This window comes from Choloepus didactylus, chromosome 8 (genome assembly GCF_015220235.1).
Source record: "Choloepus didactylus isolate mChoDid1 chromosome 8, mChoDid1.pri, whole genome shotgun sequence".
NCBI lineage: Eukaryota > Metazoa > Chordata > Mammalia > Pilosa > Megalonychidae > Choloepus > Choloepus didactylus.
In genome coordinates this window covers 14,490,100-14,507,217 of record NC_051314.1, presented here as the reverse complement: position 1 = coordinate 14,507,217, position 17,118 = coordinate 14,490,100, and the positions used below count along the sequence as shown (strand labels likewise).

Below are 17,118 nucleotides of genomic sequence, written 5' to 3'. Positions count from 1 at the left end.
GCCTCGTGTGCAAAGGCCCTGGAGGCCACGTGACCCTCCCACCCTCTTCCTCCCCAGAAGCACGGCCCCCAGCACCCTCCAGCCCTGTTCCCTTTACCCTCTTGGGGGGTGGGGGGCCAATTCTTACCATAAAGGAATGAGTGCTGGTGGCAGACACGGGCAGTACAATAACTATTTGGGGATTTTCTCTGGGGCCCCCAGTTTCTCATCATAGTCCAGCCACCCATGGAGCCCGTCTCTGCTCCCCACCCTACAGGGAAGGTGTGGACAGCCCTGGGCCCACTTGCAGTGGGAGAGAGGCAGGCTCCTCCCCAGGGCCCTGAGTGGAGAGTTAAGGGTCTTGGCTCGTCCCAGCTTCCCCCGGCTGCCCCCAGCCTTGTTTGGGATGCTGGGCCCACCGGGCGGGGAGGGTTTATTTCCCAGCTCCTCCTCGGACCCCACCTGTGGCCACTGAAAATGCTGAGCAAGGGGGTGGCCCACCTGGAGGCGGGGCAGGGACACCAGCCCAGGTGAAGGACAGCTGGCAGCCAGTGGCAGGGATGACGCCCCACACAGACGCCTCCCTGACACCCCACCCTGTACAGAGCTCCGGGGGCCGAGGCAGGTGCCGGTCGGTTGGCAGTGATGGCTGGAGGGGCCGAGGGGATGGGAGGGGCTGCTGCCGGAGGGCAGCTTGTCAGGCGACACCCTGAACCTCGGTTTCCTCATCTGTGAAGGAGAGACATGAGGTCAGAATTAGGGACCACCCTCCCTATCTTCTCCCCACCGGACAGTTACAGGCAGGTGGGGGGTGGCCTTGGGCTCAGGGGCACTGGGCGTCCCCCCAGTTGTGCAGGCAGCTGGGGTCAGGCACACAGCAAGCTCGTAGGTGCCCCCAAATGGCCGGTGTGGTCTCAGGGGGCCTCCCTCACTGTCTCCGAGGTCCCTGGGAGCAGGACTGGGGGGACTAATGGAGAGGGGGACGTTGGGGCCAGATGTCCAGGGGCGATGGGCAGTGGCTGTAGGATTGTGGGGGGCCTGGGCTAGGGGTCAGAGGTTGGAGCTAGGCCACTGAGGAGCTTCAGGCTCCTGGATTCCAGGCAGGCCTCACCTCGGAGGTTCCCAGACCCCTCTTCAAGCTGCCGGGGACCCCAACACTGGGCAGTGTCCAGAGTAATTTGCTCCACTGGGAGTTGGGTGCAGGGATGGGAAGGGCTGCTCTGGGGTCTCCAGCCCTCAGCCTTTTGGGGTACCCTAGGCTTTGTGGAAAATGGTTCTAAAATTACCAGTGAGCAGTCTCACAGAGCAGCTGCCCCAGAGTGGGGTTCATGCAATTACAGGCAGGTGAGAGGTGGCTTTGGATGGGGTGGGGGGAGTCAGAGTGTCCCCCAGGCTATCGGTGGGAGCAGGGCCGGGCAGCTGGCAGGATGGGGGGTGGGTGCACCTTCGTGCCCTGCTACACACAGCTCCCCGGGGCCTGTCCGCGTGGGTGGCCTCGGCAGGTCTGGTGGGGCCAGCAGCCCAGATGTGGTCCTGAAGTCCCCAGCGAGGAGCCCCCGAGGCCGTGGGAGTGAGCGGCTCCTGCTTCTGCTGCTGCCAGGTGCTGTCTGAGCCTGTCGCCTCGGCCTCTGCGCCTCCGCCCCCCGGTTTCCGTGTGAATGAATGAAATAAGGCCTGGGGCACGTGGCATCTGGCTCCAGGGGAAACAGTACAGCCGTGATGGAGGTGGTGATGGTGATGTGGGCGTCATCTTCCGGGACCCCAGTCACCCCTGCTGAGTTAGGGGTTATCTGCATCAGGGTAGCTGAGTCAAGAGGGGGTGACCAAGAGGGGTGCCCAGGCTTCGCAGCCCCTGAGGTCCTCAGCACACCCTGCGAGACTCACCTGCCTGCAGACTGATGGGGTGGAGTCCCAGCACGGGCTTCTGGACTTTTTAGTGTAAAGTTTTTCTTCAAACAAAATCTTCTGAGGACTCTATAAAATCAAAAGCTGAGAGAGTGTCTTCTTGATATTCTTTCCTTGGTGGATCCCTGGGCTTCATCCATGTCCTCTGCTCCACTTCACTCCACCTCATCCGCTGGCCCTGGGGACACCAGGCGGGGAGTTCCAGGGAGCCTTTGGGAGCAGCTGTTCTCAGGGCCCCCCGGGGCCTCCCCTGGGGGTGTCTCCGTCTCTGTGCCTGTCGCCCTGCCCGCTACCCACCCCTGCTCGCCAAGAGATCCTTCTCCGTCCTCACGTGCCCAGGCCACCGACTCCCTCCGTCATCCGCCCCTGAGCCCCGTGTGCCCCTCACCGCATGTGCACTTACCTGGCCCCACCCCCCGTGTGCCAGGGGCAGGCACAGCAGGTGACGCGAAATGCTCCCCACGGCCCTGTGACTGACGAGGCTCCAGTCTGCCCCATTTTACTGAGGAGGAAACTGAGGCCCGGAAGATGGAGACACGTGCTCAGGGCCTCCCGGAAGTGTGTGACTGGCCTTCCAGCCTGGGCCACGGGGTCTGAGTGCAGCCCCCTGCTCCCCACGCCCCTCTGACCGCCCGGCTGCACCCTTGGGCCCCTGCCCTTGCCTCAGGGCACGTGGTGTTCTCCCTGCACGTGGGTTCCTGGCGGCCTCCCCACACCTGCTTCTCCATGGCTGTGACCGTCCCTGCCTTCCTCCTTCCGAGACCTGCCCTGGGTCCCACTGGCAGCCTCCCTTCCTTCCCGCCTTTCCAGGCCAGCGTCCCAAGGCCACACTCCAGCCCGCCGTCTTGCCCGTCTCACACTGCCTGTCACTCGCAGGCGGCCCCAAGCCTGGGTCCCTTCCTCCCTGCACTTCTCCCACCTCACGTCCCTCCCTCAGGCGCCACCATGTGCTGGGTCCTCGCTGAACACTCGCCACCACCCTCACCTGGCTCTGCTCCCCACCCCTCCCCACCCTTAAACGGAGCCCTCATGTTGGCCAGAGGAATGCTCTGCAAGTTACTTTACCCTCTGAGCCTCAGTTTCCTCATCTGTAAAGTGGGGTAACAATGCCCGTCTCCGAGAGCGGCCGCGTGGGTAAGCTTATGTAAGGCCCCCAGCTGATGCCCGGCCCTGCTAGGCACGGGATCGGGGTGGGCAAGACGGGGAAGATGTGGGAGGCGCAGTCGCAGGGCAGCGCGCCGCATTCCTGGGCAGTGGAAGCCACCGAAGGTTTCTGGGCCGGTGCCGGAGGATGACAAATGTGTTTAGCTTCCAGCGCCACCCAAAAGCACATTCCACGATGGTGGAAATGTTCTATATCTGCGCTGTCCAGGGCCTCTGGGGACCAGCGGCTGATGTGCTGAGTGAGCCAATGGCCCTTGTGGGGAGGGGAGGAGGCCCCAGGGAGCCGGGCGGGTCCAGCCTTGGAAACCAACTTTCCCAGGCACGTGCCAGCCGCTCTGTGGGAAAGTTCTCCGGGGCCTGCAGGGACTGGGATGCGGCGGAGCAGAGCGAGCAGGGCTTTGGAGGAAGTAGAAGGCCAGGGCAGGCAGGGGCTGGTTGTGGGGGGGCTCGCCGTGGGGATGGCCCCTGGGGGTGGGCATTGGAGTGAGAGCCTCCTATGGGGGGGGGCCTTCTGGAGGCCCCCATCCTGGAGTGGAGCCAGCAGCGAGAGTGGGGCTGACTGTGGGACCCAGACTCCTGTGCCAAAGGGAATTGAGTTTTCTGCCGGGCTGGGTGCCTGGCTGGTCTGAGAACTGGCTCCCAGCCTAGCTCTGCCCCCTCTCTGAACCTTGGTTCTCTCATCCCTGGATGGGCATAGCAGGGGCTGCCCCTCTGCTCCATGGTGAATGGGGTCTGCAAGGGCTAAGCCTGGCCTCCAGGGCAGAGAGGCTCCTTGGCAGACCCGGCCCCCAAACAGGCTCTCCCGGGCATGCTGGGAACAGAAATCCCTAGGGCCTTGGGACATGGTGTCCTGGACTGTCTTCTGCCAGGCCATTCACGTCCAGCCTGGGCCAGGACCCCCAAGTCTGCAGCCCCTCTGGGCCCCAGGTCTGTCAGCAGGTAGAGGACACTGGGGACCACCCGAGCCACCCAAAGCTGCAGGTAGTTGGTCGAGTAGCTTAACCTCTTCAGGCCTCCATTTCCCCATCTACAAAATGGAGACACACTACCCGCCTCCACGGTTAGCCCCCGAATCAGCCCTTGAATCCTCTCCGTGCCTCACAGCGGCAGTGCCTGACACACAGAAAGGCCTTGGCAAATGTCCCCTGGTGGCCTGGATGATAGTTTCTGTGCAGTGACCCCTCCATGACCCTCTTGGAGCCCTGCCTGATGGATATTAATCGAAGGAGTGGATAAAGGTTGGGAGAGCTGAAGGAGTAAACACGGGTTGTTTCTTGCATCTCACCTGAGTTCTGGGATCTGCTGTGATCTGCAGCCGCCTCCTCTCCCGTCAGCCTCCCTAGGGGGTCATGAAACTTCAAGGCGGAAGGACGCTTATTTGGTGCCAGAGATGATCCCGAAGATGCTGACTTTCTCTGCTTGGGCCTGAGGAAGGAACTGGAACCAGTAATGGAAGCTCCAAGGAGGCTGATTTAGGTCAACAGAAGGAAGAATTTCTAGCAGCCCAAAGGGCTTGGAATGGGCTGTACTAGAGACAGGACAAGCAGAGGCAGTGGGCACTCAGCAGGGCACTGCCCGGGGTGAAGGTTTGCACAGTATTCTTCCTTGAGCCCTTTGGACCCTGCGAGTGGGGACTGGACCTCAAAAAGGCTCCAGATTCCCCGATTCTGGTCTCAGGTCCTCAAAGCCTGACAAGTCTGAGAAACGCCCTATCGGGTGGTAGGTGCCAGCCAGTGGCAAGCAGCTCCCAACTGGCCCAGTTCAAAAAGGTGGGCTGGAAACAAGGCCCAGCATGTTCAGTGGGTCGTTCTAGGCGATTGGCAAAAGGAAGGAAGGAGCAGAAGGAAGGAAAGAAAGAAATGGGTGTTTATTGAGCACCTACCAACTGCCAGGCTCTGTGCAGGATGCGCTGACCCCACAGCTGCTCCAGGCCTCCCAGGGGACTGCAGGGGAAGGGGGGGAGCATGTCTGAGGCCCAGAGAGGCCAAGTGGCTTGCCTAGGGGCACACAGCCAGTAAGTCACAGCACTGGATTCAAACCAAACCCTCCTGACTCCGAGCACCAACAGAGACCAACGCTTACTGAGCCCTCACTGGATGTCTAGACATAGATCCTAGTCCTTTCCGTGGAGTCACTCGTTTCACTGTCCCCACAACCCTATGAGACAGGGACTCTTAACCTTCCATTTTACAGACAGGGGGGCCTGAGGCCCAGTGACATGGAGTAACTTGCCCAAGGTCAGAGGCAGCGTCCAGGCCCAGGCCAGTGTCATCACTGCCCTCCCCTGTGCCCGGAGCTGCTGGACATGGCAGGGTTTGCTGCAAAGATGCCACCTCCTGCCATCCTCTCAGATACAGGGAGAGCCCCGGGTCGTGTGGGTACGTCCTGGGCTGGAGTGAAGGACGGTCCAGGGAGGCACATGTCAGCTCCAAGTCTGGATGCCTTGTTTAGCAGGTGGAGCTAACTCCGGGAGCGGAGGTGAGGGCCCACCCCCAAAAATGCTCAGGCTGGCGGGTGTAGATGGGCCAGTTCCTGCCCGGGACAGGGACAGGGCACGCTGGGTGACCTCCAAGATGCCCCCAGGGAGTCTGCTATTCCATTCCCAGGTTGCCCTGAGCACCTCCTGGGTATCGGGCCTGGCTCGCTGTTGGACACACACATGGGCAGTTGGCTCGGTCTCCCAGTTAAAGGAGTCAAGTGCCAGGTGGCTGTCGCAGAGCTGTGGACACCCAGGGATCAGGCATCGTGAGAGCACTGAGGCGGGTGGGGAGGGGCAGGGCAGAGGGGTGGGCGGGGGCTGTGGCCATTAGGGCCTGGGCCCTCGGCATCACTGAGGAGGCTGGTGGGGGTGGGGGCTGAGCAGGGCGAGGGCTCCCCAGGGCCGAGCTAGGACCCTGGTCAGCGCAGGCACGCTCAGGACCACGGAGAGCTCCGCGGGAGTCTCCCTTCGCCCTGGTGACAGCTGTCAGCCCGTCTGCAGCCTGGGAGGCTGCTGGCCGCTTGGACGGCCCTGCGGTCACAGCCTGCGGCTCCCAGGGAGCTCCCCTCTTCTCTCCAGCCGGGAGCCTTAAGCCCTGACCCCAAGGTCACAGCTAGGTCACGGGGTGCAAGCTCATCCAAGGAAAAAAGCACGAGGAGAAGGGAGAAGGGGAGAGGAGAAGTGAGGAGAGGGAGGGAAGGGGGGAAGGTCCAGCTGGCACCTTCCAGGGCATGACCATGGCCCTCGAGTCAGGGCCAGAGGGGGCCAGAGGTGGGCTTGTCTTGCCCGCATGGGACAGCCTCGGTTCCGCATCCATGATTATCTGGCTGCCCAGAAGCACCTGGTCCACCCCCACCCAGATGGGCCTCTGGGGCTGGGTGCAACTCATGGGCCGTTTGGCAGCTGGTGGCAGGGAGATTTCCAGGTGGGCTCTTAGCCTCCAGGAACCTCTTCCCCAGCGGCCCCAGGAAGCTGGCACTGTTTCTCAGCCCACCCCAGCAGGCTCTGGTTTTGCCCTTGTCTCCCTTGCTCAGCCCTGAGCTCTGCTCCTTCCTGCTCTGAGACGGGCTGAGCACCCCCCAGCCTTTGCTTGTGCCGTGCTCCCACCTGAAGGTCCCCCTCTGTCCTGCTGTAGCAATAGTAACAGCTAATGCATACTGAGTGTGTGCTGTGTGCCAGGCACTTCACGTGGGTTCACTTGTTGAACCTTCATTTTATAGATGAGGAAATGGAGGCACAGAGAGGTTGTCACTCTGCCCAAGGATGCACAGATGGGGAATGGCAGAGCCAGGATTTGAATGAAGCGGTTGGGCTCCAGAGTCTGCACGTGCATGTGACAGTGAGCATGTGAGGAGGCCAGGGCATGGCACCTACTGTGTCCAGCTCATGCCCCGGGACCTCACGGTCCAGCTGGGAAGAAAGACATCAGGGGAGACGAGCCCAGTGTGACAATCGCTAGCCAAGGGCAGGGCAGGGGGCCAGGGTTGTGACTCAGTCTCCGATTTGGTATCTCATGTGAAGTGGGCAGGGCAAGGATATTTGTGTCCATTTTACAGATGAGGAAGTTGACCCCCAGAGAGGCTGAGTGACCTGCTGAGTTAACAGTGATACAGACCTAGAAGGTGTGGCTCCCAGACAAGTGCTCTTTGCAGGGAATCAGGGAGAGCTGCACCGGAAGTTAAGGGAAGGAGACATGGGCAGGCTGGGAGGTGGGACCTCCCGGGTTGGGAGGGATTGGGGCAGGCCGTGGCCCAAGGCGGAGGTGCTTGGTTTCGAGAGAGGAAGAGCCTGGCACAGAGCAGGCACTGGAGAAACACTTGGAGGATTGTACTGAACTGACCAAGGGCCTAAGTCTGGCCTCAGAGCTGCCTGGGGTCAGGTGTCAGCAGCAGGAGGGCCCCACAGAGGGTCCTCCATCAGAGCTGCCTGCCTGGGCCTCAGAGGGCCTCGGTCCAGACCGTGGAGGCCCCATGTCCCTCCTTGGTGAGACTTGTTCCTCCAGGGAGGTTCTGACCGCTGTGCCCCTCCAGGGCCTGAGTTCTTGGAGGAGCTCAAGCCAGGCGCCTCCTGGGAAGTGGGAGGAGGGGGCAGGTGGGCTGGATGGTCACCACCCCTTTCACAGCTCCTACTCCCTGAGCCCCCAGGGGGACCACAGACCCAAAGCACTGCCCACCTCCCCACCCCATCTGTCCCGTGAAGCGTCTAGACAGTGCGTCTTGCAAAAGGACATGAGCTTTGGATCCAGGGACTGAGGTTACTGTCCCAGCACTGCCACAAGCCAGCTGCGTGACCTTGGCCACGTCCCCCACTCTCTCTCAGCTTCAGTGCTCGTATCTGTAGGAGAAGCCGTAGTTAGGGCACGGACCCAGCAGAGACAGATGGCCTGGCCTGAAATCCCAGCTCTGCCATTTGCCCGCTGCACGATTCCCGGGGAAGGCTGTGCAGGCTCCTCCAGCTCGTTACAGACTCCTCCATCCTTCCAGTTCCGGGCACCACCGGTTTTGATTCCTTGCTCATGCTTCACATCCAGGCCACCAGCAAGTCCTGCTGGCTCTCCCTTCGAAGCGGATTCAGAATCTGACCACTTCCTGCGCCTCTCTCCCCATCTCTCACCGGACAGTGCAGCAGCCTCCTCCCTAGCTCAGCAGAGCAACCGAAGTGATCCCAAGTCAGGGCACGTCCCTCCTCTGCTGGCAGCCTCCAGTGAAAGCCACGTTTCCAGCCACGGCCCCAGCCCCTGCATGATCTGCCGTCTCCCCTGCCTCACTTCACTCCACCTCTGCAGGCACACCCTGGCTGAGCGCCGGCCATTCCTGCCACCTGGAATGATCCTCCTTGCACCCTCACCTGCTTCAAGACTCTGCTCAAATGTCACCTCCTCCGGGAGGCCTGCCGTGCTCTCCCTACTCATCATCGAACCCCTACCACCACTGCCCTTTACCCTGCTTTATTTTTCAGAGCCCAATTCTTTCTAACATACAAAATCATTTGACTCGTTTCTTTATTTTTTTGTAGTGTGTTTGCCCCGCCAAGCCCCTTGCAGGCTCCACCCCTCTGTGTTTCCAGGGCCTAACACTGTGTCTGGCACACAGTAGGTTCTCAGGAAATAGTTGCTGAGTGAATGAATGATATGGGATAAGTGATCACCTGCAGGGTGCCATGTGGATCAAAAGCAATGTTGGCTGTTCCATCCACTGGCCATTGGTGGACTCTTTGTGGGGTCCCCGTCACCCCAACTGGGTTGGACTTTGGCAGATGGATGGGGCACAGGGCCCATTAGTGACCCCAGAGAATCAGGTATGACCCTTGTGAGACCCTGGGCAAGTTACTTGGTCTCTCCGGCCTCAGTCTGCGACTCTGTAGAATGGGGATAACAAGGGGAAATGCCTCGCGTTGGGGGATTGAATGAGGTCATGTGTGGACCGTGCTCAGGACAGTAGCCGGTGGGTGAGCGTCAGCGAACGCCAGCTCTGTGGTCAGGCCTGGAGGGTTCATGCCTTGAAGCTTTGCAGTGAGGGCAGGAGCCCACGGCCAGGCCACCTGTACTAGGGAGGGACAGGTCTCCAGTAGCAGGGTGGGGGGCAGACAGGGATGGTGCTAGTTCAAGTCCCAACTCTGCCACCTTTTTTTAAATTTTTTTATTGTGGTAACATATATATAACATAAAATTTACCCTTTAGCCATTTTAAAATTACAATTCAGTGGCATTAAGTACATTTGCAATGTTGTGTAATCATTACTACCATCTACTTCCAGAACATTTTCATCATTCCAAAATAAAACTTTGTACCCACTAAGCAGTAAGTCCCCTTCTCCCCTTCTTCCAGCCTCTGGTAGCCGCAAATCTCCTTTCTGTCTCTATGAATTTGCCTATTTTAGATCCTCACTGTGCTGGTTTGAATGTATTATGTCCCCCCAGAAAAAGCCATATTCTTTGATGTAATCTTGTGTGGGCAGAGGTTATCAGTGTTGACTAGATTATAATTCTTTGGGTGTTTCCATGGAGATGTGCCCCACCCAACTGTGGGTGATGATTCTGATTGAGTAATTCCCATGGAAATGTGGCTTCACCCATTTAGGGTGGGCCTTGATCAGTGGAGCCATATAAATGAGCTGACAAACAGAAGGAACTCAGTGCAGCTGCAGCTGAGAGTGACATCTTGAAGAAGAGCTACAGCCAAGAGGGTCACTTTGAAGAAAGCACAGGAGCTGCGGATGAGAGACATTTTGAAGATGGCCGTTGAAAGCAGACTCTTGGTCCAGAGAAGCTGAGAGAGGACAAATGCCCCAAGTGCAACTAAGAGTGATATTTTTGAGGAACTGCAGCCTAGAGAGGAACATCCTGGGAGAAAGCCATTTTGAAACCAGAACTTTGGAGCAGATGCCAGCCACATGCCTTCCCAGATAACAGAGGTTTTCCGGACACCATTGGCCATCCTCCAGTGAAGGTACCCGATTGCTGATGTGTTACCTTGGACACTTTATGGCCTTAAGACTGTAACTGTGTAACCAAATAAACCCCCTTTTGTAAAAGCCAGTCCATCTCTGGTGTTTAGCATTCTGGCAGCATTAGCAAACTAGAACACTCATCTAAGTGCAGTCATACAATATTTGACCTTTTGTGTCTGGTTTCTTTCATTTGTCACTAAGTTTTCAAGGTTCATCCATGTATCAGAACTTCATTCTTTTTATGAGCAAATAATATTCCATTGTATGGTGTTCTGGTTTGCTAATGCTGCCAGAATGCAAAACATCAAAAGGGGGTTTATTTGGTTACGCAGTTACAGTCTTAAGGCCATAAAGTGTCCAAGATAACACATCAGCAGTCGGGTACCTTCACTGGAGGATGGCCAGTGCTGTCTGGAAAACCTCTATTAGCTGGGAAGGCATGTGGCTGGCATCTGCTCCAGGGTTCTGGTTTCAAAATGGCATTCTCCAAAGAATCAGCTTCAGCCTTTAATGGCCGTCTCGAGAATGTGTCTCTAAGCTACAGCAGCTTCTGGGCCTGTGTGCTCCTTTTAAAGGACTCCAATGATTTAATTAAGACCTACACTGAATGGGCAGGACCACACCTCCATGGAAATAATCTAATCAAAGCGATTACCCACAGTTGGGTGGGTCACAGCTCCATGGAAACAACCTAATCCAAAGATTCCAACCTGATTAACATAATATGTCTGGCCCCACAAGATTGCATTAAAGAACATGGCATTCTGGGGGACATAATACATCCAAACCAGCACATATGGATACCCACATTTTGTTTATCCACCATCCATCCATGGACACTTGGGTTGCTTCCCCCTTTTGGCTATTGTGAACAATTCCGCTCTAAACAATGGTATACAAGCATCTGTTGTGTCCCTGTTGCAGCTCTTGGATCTGCCACTCTCTGAATGTGTGATCTGGGGAAAGTTCTTGTCACCTTGTTGAGTCTCAGCTTCCTTGTAAACAGGGCAGCTACAGCAACCTCCCATGGTGGCTGAGAGACTTAAAGGAAACCCATGTTTATTTATCTCAATGCTTATTCATTTATTCTGTTTCCTATTTATATTCTGCCTCCTTCAAAAATGTACTTAAAGCACTTACCAGAATATATGAAGATAAAATAAAAAGGAATTGGGCAGAGAAGAAAAAGGGTTGAAACAAAACAGGCAGCTGTGAGTGAAAGTGTTCCAGGAAATGCAACATGTGGGCAGTCATTTGTTTGCCTCGGGCCAACCACTAGTGGATTCTGAGCCTCCTAGCAGCCCAAGTGATGAGAGAAATATGTTCAGTTCCCTGACTCTCAGCAGCAGGCCCTTCTACAGCTGTTCTCTGAAGGGCATAGCCACAGGGCATAGCCCAGCCTCCCGTGTAACCAGATCCTGAAAACCAGCCTGGGTAGGGAGCCAAAGGGTAGGTGGGTCAGTGTGACCTCGGTGGGGCCACTGAGGCCCCTATGCACCGAGCGGGGTGTTCTCTTGCCTCCTGAGTTTCTCTCACCTTGCTCAGGCCTTTGTTCGCTGTTGCCAGGGAGTTTAGTCTGAATGGCAGTCCCAGGCCCTGCCCTCCAAGAGCTCACAGGCCAGTGATGGAGACGAGGCCAGTTCTTTTCAACAAGGGCTGGGGTTGAGGTGTGCCCCTCAGAGCTGGCACCCAAGAGGGTGCCTTGCCAGGTGCCGAAACCCTGTGGGTGGGTTGTTCCAGAGGCTTCTGCCCTGCTGACGTCGGTCTACCGCATTGCCTCCTGCCTGGTCCCTGTCACGGCATGACCTTTTATCTGCCCACCTTTTTCAGGGCTGACCCATTGCCCATCTGCTCACCCTGCTGGCCTGGTCCCCCTGGTCTCAGTTTGCCAATGGAGGGCTGGAATCCAGTGTGGAGCCCAGAAGACCCACCGGAAAACATGACCCAGGAGCAGTCCCTCCCTCCCCTGCTCTCCAAAGCCAGTGGAGCCAGCCCCACCTCTGCCCTGGGCACTGCTGACATTTAGCAGAGGTCAGGTCCCCACCCCTGATTGTCCTGCCTGCCTGCGGTCAGCTGCGTGCCAGTCACCACGCAGGGTCCAGGGGGCAGGCATTTCAGCAGGGGCAGGTGGCACACCCTAGGCCTAACACCATCTGAACGCACATCACCCTGACAGGCAGGATCGGCATCTCACCTGTTCCTCGTGAGCTTGCTCCGAACTCCTCACCAAGGTGAGGCTGGGAAAGACGGCGGAGCAGGAATGGGGCCATCCAGTGCACGGCCCAGCACTGTCACTTTGGACAGGTTTCCTCCTCTATAAAATGAAGACATTGGATGAGATGGTCCTTAAAAGGTACTCTAGACCGAACATCCTTGGAAATTATGTTGGGGACTTCCAGCCTGGAGCACCAAAAGGAACAAAAGTTTACTGAGCACCTACTGCACACACACCAGGAACTCTGCTTGGCTGTCCACCCATTAAATTCGTTCAGTCCTCACAGCCGTGTGCCCATTTCACAGATGGAGAAAACGGTTTGGAGAGGTGAGGAGCCTTGCTTCAGGTGTCGATAAGTTGAAGCCAAGCACCCAGCTGGCTTCACTCTACTCTGCTGTCCTAGGAGATAGGAAATGAGGCAGGACGGCACCGAGACAACCTGGAGAAAGAACTGGAAAAGTAAGGAGAAGCCACAGAAAGGAACATTTTAAGGACAGTACCCGTTCCCAGGGATGTAGGGAAAGGGAAATGAAGAATGCCAGAACCCAGATTTCTGTCCCAGCCTGCCTGTGACTGGGTGGGCCTCCCTTGGCTTTGTCCTTGGTCAAATGGACCTCATCTCCTGGCCAGCCTGCCCACCTGGGCTAAGTATGGGGTTTAGTTAATAGGAATGTGCCAATGTCAGCTTCTTAATTGTGACAGATATACCCTGGTGAGGTAAGAATTGGAGAAAAAAGGGTGGGGAAAATAGGGTGAGGTGTTTCAGGGAACTCTGGGTACGTTCTCTGCAACTTTTTTGGAAATCAACAAATATTCAAAAAGTGAAAGTTTATTTAAGTCTAAAATAGAAGATACAAGGATCTCCATTCCACCTTGTGTATAATAATAGCCATAAACGAACTGTAATAAACTCTAGATGCATGAATAGAGAATGGTTAGATAATGAATGACTGATTCAGAAAAACTGTGATGATTTGAAGCTGTTATGTACCCCAGAAATCATGTCCTTAAAGCCACTCTACTCCTGTGGGTGTGAACCCATTGTAAGTAGGATCTTTTGGTGAGTAGGATCTTTCCTTAAGATGTGACACCTCATTCAGGGTGGATCTTAATCCTTTTATGGAGTCCTTGATAAGAGAATGAAATTCAGACAAAGAGAAAGCCTCAGGAGCAGAAAGAGAAAGCCACGGAAGCAGGAGGCTGGAGGCCAGGAAACCATGTGCCTTACCATGTGACAAAGGAGTCCAGGATCATGGTTTTTGGAAAGAAAACATCACTGGATGATGCCTTGATTTGGACATTTCTCTCAGCCTCAAAACTGCAAGCTTGTAAACTACCAAATCCCCACTGGTAAAGCCAACACATTCCACAGTATCTGCATTTCGGCAGCCAGTGGACTAAAACAGTAGCCGTGGGATATTTATGTGGGATTTCAGATGAAATGGTAGGTTATCTCTACTGGTATGAAATACCCTTTTAATCTGTCATTGGTTGAGGAAAAAATTGGATTGGACTTAGTGTCCAATATGACAATATTTATGTAACGTATTAGACCAAGAACAGAAATATGTTAATGGGATATACATGTACTTACACACACATCTGAACTTGCGTCTAACTCAATAACATTTTTGATGCCTGGAGATGTCAAGTATAGGGCATGGGGTACCAAAGGCGGGCTTTGGCTTAATTTTATTTTTTCAGTATGTTAAAATTAAATGTGCTCTGTTGAGACCTGTGGATTTCTTCAACGAAAGATTATTCAGAAAATTTGCCAATATGCGCCCCCCCCCAAAAAAAAAAAAAAAATAACTAGCACAAGAACAGCATCCTGGGCAGTTTGGAGAAGGCGCCCCTCCCTTGGGGCCTGTAAACTCCTCCAGGGGCCGAGTTGAGCCTTTCCCAGGATGCTTTGTGCAGCTGGTACACTCAAGGCAGGGCGGAGCAGATGGAGGAGAAGGCCGAGGGGACGGGGTAATCTGGTGGTCTCTGAGTTGGGAAGGGCTGTGGGAGCAAGGGGGGGGGCTCTGGCTGAGCTAGGAGGGGCGTGTCCTCGATGCCGAGGTTTTTGGGGGTTCTTGGCTCAGCAAGTTGAATTTGCAGTCTTGATTCCCCAGGGGTGTTGTGGGAGGTGACTCCATGCAGAGGCCTCAGGCACTGGCGGGGACATTTGCAAATTCCGTTCCTGGGAGAAGGGCCTCAGGCTCCCCCGGCTCAGCTCTGCTCTTCCCCTCCTTCCCCCCCGCAGGATGAAGATGAGACGCTACAAGCTCTTTCTCATGTTCTGTATGACCGGCCTGTGCCTCATCTCCTTCCTGCACTTCTTTAAGACCCTGTCCTATGTCACCTTCCCCCGCGAACTGGCCTCCCTCAGCCCTAACCTCGTCTCCAGCTTCTTCTGGAACAATGCCCCGGTCACGCCCCAGGCCAGCCCGGAGCCGGGCGGCCCCGACCTGCTGCGGACCCCGCTCTATTCCCACTCGCCCCTGCTCCAGCCGCTGTCACCGAGCAAGGCCACCGAGGAGCTCCACCGCGTGGACTTTGTGCTGCCGGAGGACACGACCGAGTATTTTGTCCGCACCAAAGCGGGCGGCGTGTGCTTCAAGCCGGGCACCAAGACGCTGGAGAAGCCCCCGTCAGGGCGGCCAGAGGAGAAGCCGGAGGCGGGGGACGGCTCGTCCGCGCGGGGCCCCGCCCGCCACCTGCTGAGCGCCCGAGAGCGCCCGGGGAGCCGGGGCCCGCGGCGCAAGTGGGTGGAGTGCGTGTGCCTGCCCGGCTGGCACGGGCCCAGCTGCGGCGTGCCCACCGTGGTGCAGTACTCCAACCTGCCCACCAAGGAGCGCCTGGTGCCCCGGGAGGTGCCGCGCCGGGTCATCAACGCCATCAACATCAACCACGAGTTCGACCTCCTGGACGTGCGCTTCCACGAGCTGGGCGACGTGGTGGACGCCTTCGTGGTGTGCGAGTCCAACTTCACCGCCTACGGCGAGCCGCGGCCGCTCAAGTTCCGCGAGATGCTCACCAACGGCACCTTCGAGTACATCCGCCACAAGGTGCTCTACGTCTTCCTGGACCACTTCCCGCCGGGCGGCCGGCAGGACGGCTGGATCGCCGACGACTATCTGCGCACCTTCCTGACGCAGGACGGCGTGTCGCGCCTGCGCAACCTGCGGCCCGACGACGTCTTCATCATCGACGACGCCGACGAGATCCCCGCGCGCGACGGCGTCCTCTTCCTCAAGCTCTACGACGGTTGGACGGAGCCCTTCGCCTTCCACATGCGCAAGTCGCTCTACGGCTTCTTCTGGAAGCAGCCGGGCACCCTGGAGGTGGTGTCGGGCTGCACGGTGGACATGCTGCAGACGGTGTACGGGCTGGACGGCATCCGCCTGCGGCGCCGCCAGTACTACACCATGCCCAACTTCCGGCAGTACGAGAACCGCACGGGCCACATCCTGGTGCAGTGGGCGCTGGGCAGCCCCCTGCACTTCGCCGGCTGGCACTGCTCCTGGTGCTTCACCCCCGAGGGCATCTACTTCAAGCTCGTGTCGGCCCAGAACGGCGACTTCCCCCGCTGGGGCGACTACGAGGACAAGCGGGACCTCAACTACATCCGGGGCTTGATCCGCACGGGGGGCTGGTTCGACGGCACGCAGCAGGAGTACCCGCCGGCAGACCCCAGCGAACACATGTACGCCCCCAAGTACCTCCTCAAGAACTACCGCCAGTTCCGCTACCTGCTGGACAACCCCTACCAGGAGCCCAGGAGCACCGCGGAGGGCCGGCGGCGGGACAAGGACCCCGAGGACAGACCGCCGCCGGCCAGGGGCAAATTGGATGTACTGGAAGGCTAAGGCTGCGTGATCTTCTGGGGCCAGCAGCGGCTGACCCACTTTCTGCCGCCTTGCGTGGTTCTTGAGAGGAGACCAGAAGTGGGTGGGAAGCTGGGGGTCTTCCCTCGTTTATGCTCTGTGAATCAGGGGTCAGGCCTTTCTGCTTGGGGCACGTCTGCTCCTCCCTTTTGCCTGCCAAGAGTTCTGTGCCCAGGGGGTGCCAATGGAGAGTATGTGATGATTACTGGGTAGTTGGGGGGGTAGGTGGGGTGCGGGGGTGGTGGACCTCACCAAGGGCAGGTGTGGGAGCTGCCGGCCTGCTGGGAAGAATCCAGCCATTTGCATCAGTGGTCTCTGGACCTGCGGTGAGAAAGGAGGTCCCAGGGCTTTAAATTGATGCCTACCTGTCTAGGAGGAAGAGGACATGAAGGTGGGAGGGGGTGGAAAGCAGCATGCAGCTGGGAGGCAGTGCGGATGGATGCTTTGCCAAGTTCCCAGAACTCCTGGGTCAGAGGGAAAACAACAGCCACTCATCTGCCCCTCTCCCCCCTCACCCAGCCCCCACCCCCAACCCAGGGCACTGCTGGACTGGGAGCACCCTGCCCCTGAGCCCAGCTCTGCTGTCCCCAGCCCCTCACCAGCTGACATAGGCCTGGGGAGTCTTCTAAGGCCAGGGATCCTGTTTTTAGGGTGGGATGGGAGCCAGAGGCTGGACCCACAGCCAACCTAGTAGTTCAGGCCTGGAGGTGGGGGTGGGATGGGGTGGGGGCAGGAGGAGGAGGCTGACATGAGGCTTCTGCATGTTTAACCCTCTCCCACTCTGTTGCCCCTTCCCATTCAGACCCACAGCTCCAACTCTCCACTGCCTCAGGTAGAATCACCTTTGGGCCCCTCTTGGGGACTGGCTAGGGACCAGGAAGGGGCTACAAGGCTGCCCTGGGCCCAAAAGGGACATTAAGGCCAGTTGTATATCATCTCAGTCGTCTTAGTTTGCCTTCTAGGGGCAGGAGGTATATTTGTTAAGGGTAAATTCTAAGCTGCTGTAATTAAGAAACCCCTAAATATAGTGGTTTAAAGGCAAAAGCTTGTTTCTT

At 57.3% G+C, this 17,118-nt stretch overlaps 1 protein-coding gene across 1 annotated transcript in view; it reads left to right on the top strand.

Annotated features, from left to right (window-relative positions):
• MGAT3 (beta-1,4-mannosyl-glycoprotein 4-beta-N-acetylglucosaminyltransferase) overlaps positions 1-16,784 on the top strand; it is a 30,101-nt gene extending 13,317 nt beyond the window's left edge. The window contains exon 2 of the mRNA XM_037848114.1: positions 14,440-16,784. Coding sequence (XP_037704042.1) covers positions 14,441-16,045 — 1,605 coding nt within the window. The 5' untranslated portion in view covers position 14,440 and the 3' untranslated portion in view covers positions 16,046-16,784. The remainder of the gene's footprint in view (positions 1-14,439) is intronic.
• Positions 16,785-17,118: the final 334 nt, after the last annotated feature.